This window comes from Hyposmocoma kahamanoa, unplaced genomic scaffold (assembly GCF_003589595.1).
Source record: "Hyposmocoma kahamanoa isolate Upper Pololo Valley unplaced genomic scaffold, ASM358959v1 66, whole genome shotgun sequence".
Lineage (NCBI taxonomy): Eukaryota > Metazoa > Arthropoda > Insecta > Lepidoptera > Cosmopterigidae > Hyposmocoma > Hyposmocoma kahamanoa.
In genome coordinates, this window is record NW_020653854.1 from 12,674,760 (window position 1) to 12,683,048 (window position 8,289).

At 35.6% G+C, this 8,289-nt stretch overlaps 1 protein-coding gene across 1 annotated transcript; it reads left to right on the forward strand.

Annotated features, from left to right (window-relative positions):
• Positions 1-2,236: 2,236 nt before the first annotated feature.
• Positions 2,237-7,221, forward strand: LOC113231660 (carbonic anhydrase 7). Its single transcript, XM_026466095.1, has 5 exons — positions 2,237-2,478; positions 5,347-5,541; positions 5,661-5,932; positions 6,085-6,315; positions 6,640-7,221. Exons 1-5 carry the CDS (start codon positions 2,430-2,432, stop codon positions 6,844-6,846), a joined length of 954 nt encoding a protein of 317 aa, XP_026321880.1. The 5' UTR covers positions 2,237-2,429; the 3' UTR covers positions 6,847-7,221.
• The last annotated feature ends 1,068 nt before the right edge of the window (positions 7,222-8,289 follow it).

The window sequence follows — 8,289 nt, forward strand, 5'->3', positions numbered from 1 at the left end:
GTTATGTTATGTTATGTTATGTTATGTTATGTTATGTTATGTTATGTCGTATCATGTCATGTTATGTCATGTTATGTCATGTTATATTATGTTATGTTGTGACGTGTTGGGACGTGTTGTGACGTGTTGTGACGCGTTGCGTTGCGTTGCGTTTGCGTTGCGTTGCGTTGCGTTGCGTTGCGTTGCGTTGCGTTGCGTTGTGTTGTGTTGTTATGTTATGTTATATTATATTATACAGAGAAAAAAATTGCGCATAATAGTAAATCCGCGTAACAATTCCTGTTACAAAACCGTGCGGCTGATTATATTGCATAAAAATGGTGTTATCCTAATTTAGCACAAAAGTTCACCGGGAGAGTATATCCAGAGCTCTTAACACCTCGTCCATCCAGACCAAACTTGCATTTTATACGGGGTTTCATATAAAAAAGGCGTGTAGCATGGAGGCAGCGGCGTGCAGCATGGAATGGAGGCAGAGCTGAAATGTACTTGCAAGTGAGGGTCCACCCTATTGTGTAGCACCATAGCGTGTTACCGAAGCCGTAACTATCCTACAGCATGGTTTTAAATTTTAAATAACAAATTGGGTTTAGGTAAGGTTTAGTTTTCTTATTTTTCGTTTTGAACATTTAAAAGTCCATGAAATGTTGTAAAAAATACAAAAATTGATAGGTAAATAATAAGAATAAGAATAAGAATAAGAATAAGAATAAGAATACTTTATTGCGTAAGCACCGAGACACACATGATCTTAAAATTAAAATAGAACATTATAAACTTTAAACTAAAATACAGGACTTACAACAAAAGTTAAAACATAATTATAATGATTAAAACAAAATAAAATAAAAAATAAAAAAAATAAAAATGTAATAATAAATGCGTGTCGCGGCGCACGCAAACGGGATTTGCTCAGCTATTAGCTACAGGCTCATAGATTTCAGCCTGTAGCGCTGGTTTTCAGCAAGCCCTAATTGTGTTAATAATAATTAATTTTATTTTGTTTGTTTGAATAAACTTTGGGGGATTCAAAAAAGGAGCATATTATACATATATACAATGCGTCCGCGCCACAGACATATATCATAGATATAATATGTCTGTGGTCCGCGCTATGGCCAGGCCTTGATATCAAAAATAAACTTGAAAGATTTAACATTTAATTATGCCTGTGTATTATACTTTATTTTGAATAAATTTATCAACATTTCTGTATGAAAAATTGTTATGTCACGCAACCAGTTGACATAAGGATTGTTACAGATGATACAATGCCCATAATGGCTTTTATTTTTGTTCTATTCAATGAATGTTTTGATACTTAACTAGCCGAATATTTACATCATCTTTCTGTTATCATCTATTGTTCATATTAGCTCCCAATGGGTCTAGAGGCTTTAACCCTGCAAACGCTACGCCGGCTGAATTTTAAGCCCGTGTGGGTCATTTCGGTCCATTGATGATGAATGAATATTTTTGCATGACATGAAATTAACATTATTCAATTATCTTCTTGAGTGCCCTAAAGTAGTACAGTTGTCGAAACACGCTTAAATGTCACTTCACACGAGGAACAATGATTTAGTTAGGTAATAGCTAGTTACCTAGTTCTTTGTCAATTCAGGTTTCAGATAAATTTATAGAAATAGATCAAATCTGAAGGTAATTTCGTAAACAATGTAGCAACAAATGACCAAAATTCGTAGGACACATACCACTGGTAGTAATCCAGGATAAAAGACTCGTAATATGTTTCACGGTATTACTCTGCCTATACACTATATACTCACGTAAACGCGATTTCTAATATCATTAAGGATATTTAGCATATTTCCGCATTAGGTGTAAATAGGAGGAAGTACATGAAAATTACGTCTATCCCAACGCTACTATTACTCCATTTGACGCACGGTCAAGTCGAAATACACCAGTACCAGATCGGGAAACTATATTAATACACATACAAAACTACTGATTGACAGCTACAATGCCTACTAAAGAATGACGTTAGAGTTTATTACGTATCTTTGTGTGGTTTGGCCAGTAACGTTTCCCGTTAGTATAAAAGTCCGACATCCGCTTTTTCTAATGCCAGTCAATTAATCCAGACGGGATGGGCAGGACCGGATAGAGTAAAAATTATAATTGCAAAAAGCAATTTTAGTCTATAGTCGAGAAATACATCTTCGACAGACTATAACATATCCTTTCGGAATCGTTTCATTTAGCCCTAATTGATCGGTGTGGGTCGTTTAGGCCCAGTGTAATGTCTGAAACAATTTGCAAGGGGTTAACTTCTCACGAGGTGACGTTGGGCCATTGAAAACGGTAGCAGCTAGTAGTCGGTGTAGTATTTAAGCGGCCGTCGCGCTTGCACCATCATCGAGTTTCAATTAGTCCTTCAATCAATCCAGTGCAGTGATCTCAAAATGAATTACTTTTTCTTTTTCTCTGTTATCGCTGCCATCGCAGCTAGCGGTGAGTTATTCACTTATTAACTAAAATTATAAATAGAAAGTGGCATTTTTATATTATAAGTTCAAATATTTTTATTGGACCAAAGAATCAAGTTTTTAAATTATAAAAATAGTGATGAGTTTGTGATAAATAAATATTTTGATATAATAAAACATAAAATTTGTGCAAGCTCTTACTGTAAGCACTTTATGTACAACGTAACACCTAGTCTTTTCACACGCAAGTTCAAATTTAACTTTAATTATATTTCTTTCAAGGACTGAATTAAATGTGCTCCCATAGACGAAATAACACTGCACAACGATATTTATAATCTTTGCAATGTACATTCTATACTAACAATTATTTTTATGGATTTACTCTGCAATTGTTTAGACAATATGTAGTAGCTGAGTTCTCAATGTCAATTTTGATTTAAGATGGAAACTCCATGCGTGGGACCTCCGGTGAGTGAGCCGGTATGGTAGTATTTTACGAGAGACATACATACGTAATGTATAATTAACTGGATTGTTAACAAAATTTTAAGTACTTGAAATATTGCTTATTGTTTTGCCTAAAATTGCGTTAGATTATTACCGCATCTGATATTGTTTCGTTAAGAGACATGCGAAAAACGTGGGCTCTTCCTGTGCTCGACCGCGCGCCGGCGCGCACAAACATCCGACAAAACACACGCAAATAAACGCAGTCTTTACTCGTACTTGGGATCTTAACAAACTCCCTAACTAAAATCATACTATATTAACCCCGACGTTGTAGTAGTAAGCCCAAAATGAAGGGCAAGTTTTTTTAAGGGTTAATTTTTTAGATAACATCTATGTTGTATCCAATATATTTTTAAATTTCGTTCCATAACAAAAATTTGTTAAGGTGTTACAAAATACAAACAAAATTTGTTTTCAAAGATATTCTTACGTTAGTATATTGGTCAAAAAATTTAAGACATAAACATTCTAGTTTATCTAGTCTAGCCTTAATTATATCCAATCAAAAATTGTTTACGTGTGCATTACATCAAAATGCGAACCTTGGTAGGTAAATACAGTGCAATAGCAAGAATTCCAATGTTAATCCAACGTGACATATTTAATTTACCCGAAAAGAATGCGATCTCATTAGAGGCTGGTCATAAAATTTGTAGAAAGTGGCAACATGGAAACAAACACCGGAAGTGATTGGAGTTATACTCTTAATTTAAAATTTTAAGGACCCTCTTTTTGTAAATGATTTTGGCCAATGCTGTATAATTACAATAAGTAAAAAGATCAACATAGCGGTCAATTTCTATATATCAAACCGATAACATATTTCAAAATTCCCTTTGAGAGACACGTGTTTCTGATATGGTTATTTTCGAAATAAGTATATTTCTGGATGTAACAAGACAAGTTTTTATCGTAATTATTTCATACAGTTCATTAGATAAGTAATTCCTTTGAACTTTGGGATTGTCTATACAATTGGCCGCCTCGAGTGTTTGCATATGAATAAAAGTTATTTCATATGCAGTAAAAATTGTATAAATCAAAATCTACATCATGTTCTAAAGTTTTATGTTTATACTATATCAAACATTGACTTACAACTATAATATCAAAGTAAAATTATAAAACAATTTGTGTTTATCGAGTTCTTTGGTTTTCGCGATTAATACACAAGGATTGTTACATAGAAATGAAATCATTTTTCGGATCTAGATCGCGTATAAGTATTTGTTTTTTCCGGTCTTATACTGGGTCCTTTGGTCTCGGTTTCCTGATATTTGTATTTAGTCAACGATAATTATTCCGTAGCCTGAGTAAGCCTGAGCTATTTGTTGTTGTTGTTTTGGATTGCAACGTGTCCTGTTTGGAATCTTTTTATTTTAGCGTGCGCTATTCATAAATGTCTCTTTCTTCTTTCAAACTTATTAATTAAAAAATTATACTCAAATAAATTTTGTAACACAATCCGCGATTGAACATCGTCGTAAAATTAATTAAAACGACATTGTCATCGCCCTATATAGTTACAAATAAATTCTTTAAGCATATAATATGCATGATTTTGCATAATGTGACGGGATAGCAAAAAAAACTAAGGATTAAAAAAACGCGATACGCCTTGACTCCGCAATGAGATGCTAAATCTTATAGTTGTACTTCGCCTAATTCAACGATACTTAAGCATGACACGTATTTCTTATATGCCGTGAACATGAATAAAATATTTCGCCCTGACCACGATTTATGGGTTAATCATAATTATTGTCTGTATCTGTCTGTCAATCGCGGTACAGTAATTGCAAGAAATCTTATCAAAGAATTTGAAAATTTTTGTATGTCATATTAAAACAATTAGAAGAATAGAAGAAATAATTCGAAAGAACAATGCTATAGTAATAATATTATTAAACAGCTATGTTTGGATCGCGAGTCAGATAATCGTGTTATATGCAAACGCATCTTGTTTTGATAACAATATGCAACAGAACAAAACAATGTTATTAATTACTATACAGTATAAAGTATTTGACAATGTAATAATATTGTTTCATATAATTTTCACATAACTACGTCCGGCCTAGAATAAACAAGTGGGCGTCCTTAATACCTACATTTTAACTCTATCTACCATCCTACTACCATCTATCTATATACCGTCGTTAATAATGCCAATCAAGAAACTACATGTGAAGTTATCTAAAAGTGTCTAACACAATTCGATGTAGTATTTAGGTACCTATAGAAATCTGTATTAATAATTTTAATGTTAAAGAAAATTTACCTGAGTTAACTAACGTATTAATTTGTTACGATACTAGACTGGTTTTGATCATATGTTTACCGTTACAACGCGATGTATTTATGAAATATTGATTTGCAGTACATGGTTGGGGTTATCGAGCTTCGGATCAGCGCCGTTGGGCAGTTCTCCACCCAGCATGCGGAGGTCGTCAACAATCCCCCATAGCTATCGCTGCGCGCCAAGCTATACCCATCTCTATCCCAGCTATGGAACTTATAGGCTACCAAAATCCCTTGCCTGGCCCTCTTACCATCACTAATAATGGACATTCCGGTGAGTTGAGATGAAACTCAAATGTGTAACCGACCTGTAAACACCAAATCAAGTGGTTTAATTGATATTTTGACATCAATCTTTTCAGTTTAATCTAAAAAGCCATTTCATTTTTCCAGTGGCCCTAACCATCCCGAAATACAGTTCTGAGGAAGAAAAGAAAGGCTTCCGTCTCCCTTATATATTCGGTGGCCCCCTTGACAACGAGTATGAAATCGAAGGCCTGCACTTTCATTGGGGGGACAAAAACAATCGTGGTTCTGAGCACACCCTCAACGACATGAGGCTGCCCCTTGAGATGCATATCATCCACAGGAACAAGAAGTACAGGAATCTCGCCGAAGCCCTCCAGCATCCTGATGGTCTTTGTGTTCTTGCTTTCTTTTATCAGGTACCTGCTGTTTACCGTTATACTTATGCAACCTGCTATACAAAACATGAATAAGCCCTCAATAAATAAAATAACAATGTAGCATTGAAACTACATTGTTATTGAATTGAAGGTGCATGAAGGTGAATTGAATAATAATTATCTGTCTAAAGGTGGTGGAATTCGACGCGAAGCTGCTGACTCCCATAGTGAAGAACCTGACTGCCATCGAGAACTACAACACCAGCATGCAGTTGCCACACACCTTCTCGCTTTCTTCCATTCTGTCTGGTCTTGATACCGAACGTTTCTACACTTACAAGGGCTCACTGACCACGCCCCCCTGCGCTGAGGCTGTGACGTGGGTCGTCTTCTCCGACTACCTCCCGATCTCTGTTTTCCAGGTACTGTATGTGTACACTTAAAAATATTATTTACTGAACATGGGCTCCATCCATCCATCTGTGTTGAACCTAATGTCTCTCGTATTAAGCCATTCATACTACGCTAGTCCAAAGTGATGACTTCATAACTATCAAATGTCTAAATGAATGATAGATAGTGCACGCATAAATCGCAATAATGTAGCTAGCGTAATTGACACGATAAACATAGGTGTGCACCTGAGAACATTTAGGTCCCAAATAAACACGTAGACACATTTAAACTGGAAGATGTGATATTATTACATTTAAAATGATTATTTAAGTAAATATTCTACTCACCAGATGGATAACTTCCGTGGCCTCCTATCCAACTTGAACCTACCTCTCGTCGACAACTTCAGGCAACTGCAACCTCTCTTCGGACGCCGCATATTCGTCCGGATCACCTCTAAGAATCCTAAATTCAAAAAGACCAAGCTCCACTACTCCAAGTGGGATTGGGTTGGACACAAGAAAGCCGAAAATGACGTAGCCGAATTTGATGAGTAAATATAGTTATAAGTAAAATAAAATATTGATAAACAAGTCGCTACTAAACTGCATTCCAAAAGATTTCCAGTCGCATGTTCTCAATTACGGGTATTTATAACATTTATTTGATACCAAATGCTGTTATTTAATGTTTCATTACTTTAAATAAGGTTGCGTGCTCTTGTATAATATTGTATAATTGTAAAAAGTATTATTGATAATGTACGCTCCGATTAAATGAACGCACCGCTGTGGTGGCGCTGAGAGACGTGGGTACTAATTATGACAACAGCGAAAATCTGATACATATACATCGTCCATCGATCACACCAGGCAATGTTATCAGTTATTTTTAAAATTAAGTAGCATCTTTTATATTAGAAATCAATATAGTCATTAAATTCATTGTTAACGAATTGTTGACGTTGTTATTGAAGAACCCCTGATAATCGATTCATAATATTCAACTTCTATTTAAATTTCTAGTGATTCATTGAAACAAAATAAAAACAAACAAAATATCCCAAAGAGACAATCTATTCCTTATTTAATTTATTAGCTTCGATTTCCGTTATTTACGTACTACGAATATAATCGTTCTTGTAAACTTCATCGAAATTTTTAATCATCAAAAATACACACATTTCTCTCCCAGCGGAGTATGCAGACTACGGGCCACCACTTGTTACGTGTCTCACGTATTACTTTGGCTTCCTCCATTTTCAACAGTATTTTTGTAGATTTTTATTCTTTACACTCCTGATCTGACCTTTTTCAGGGAAATCCTCAATCAAATGGTTGAGATATCGACCTTCCTCTAGGTTTCAATCGACATCGTGCCGTGATTCTAATAACATCCAGCCTTTCCACAAGACCAAGTCATCGAAGCATCCATTCCAGTCATAACATCATCTTTTACATCACAACGCTCTTTTATCACATTGTTCCTCAATCCGTCTTTAAGAGTAACACCACTTATGGAATGAAACTATTTTTCCGGATTTAAATCGCGTATATTTGTTTTTTCAAACAAAACAAAAGTAACACCACTGTCGGGTTTGATACGTAGGTATCCTCGCAAATTCACAAATGATCTACTCACCTCCCCTCTATTCCTATCTTAAAAAAACGCACTGATTTGACGGTAGGACATTCCCCATTTTGACGGGTTCTGTCATAGATTATACACTCTAATTTGGCTTTTGTTGCAATTGCAACTACGCCGCGCTAGCGAACGGTCGCTTTTGACGCGATATCACCGTAGCAGTTGTCCAACGGCAATACGGAAAAATCATCTTTACGGAAAATCATCTTAGCACTTCATCTGTCTATGACAGACCAGAGTGGGAGGCGCGGCAACCCCCTAAAACTTGGGCATACGCATAAACATCGGCGACCCACACATCTATCGAGCGAACAACTCAAGGTCCGTCAGTACGATCACCCTACCCCATTTTGGCC

Bases quoted from the DNA above. Each gene is read 5' to 3' on its own strand.
- LOC113231660 (XM_026466095.1), top strand. From the start codon at position 2,430: ATGAATTACTTTTTCTTTTTCTCTGTTATCGCTGCCATCGCAGCTAGC. The intron at 2,479-5,346 runs GTGAGTTATTCA...ATTGATTTGCAG, and splicing joins CGCTGCCATCGCAGCTAGCG to TACATGGTTGGGGTTATCGA. The intron at 6,316-6,639 runs GTACTGTATGTG...TCTACTCACCAG, and splicing joins TCCCGATCTCTGTTTTCCAG to ATGGATAACTTCCGTGGCCT.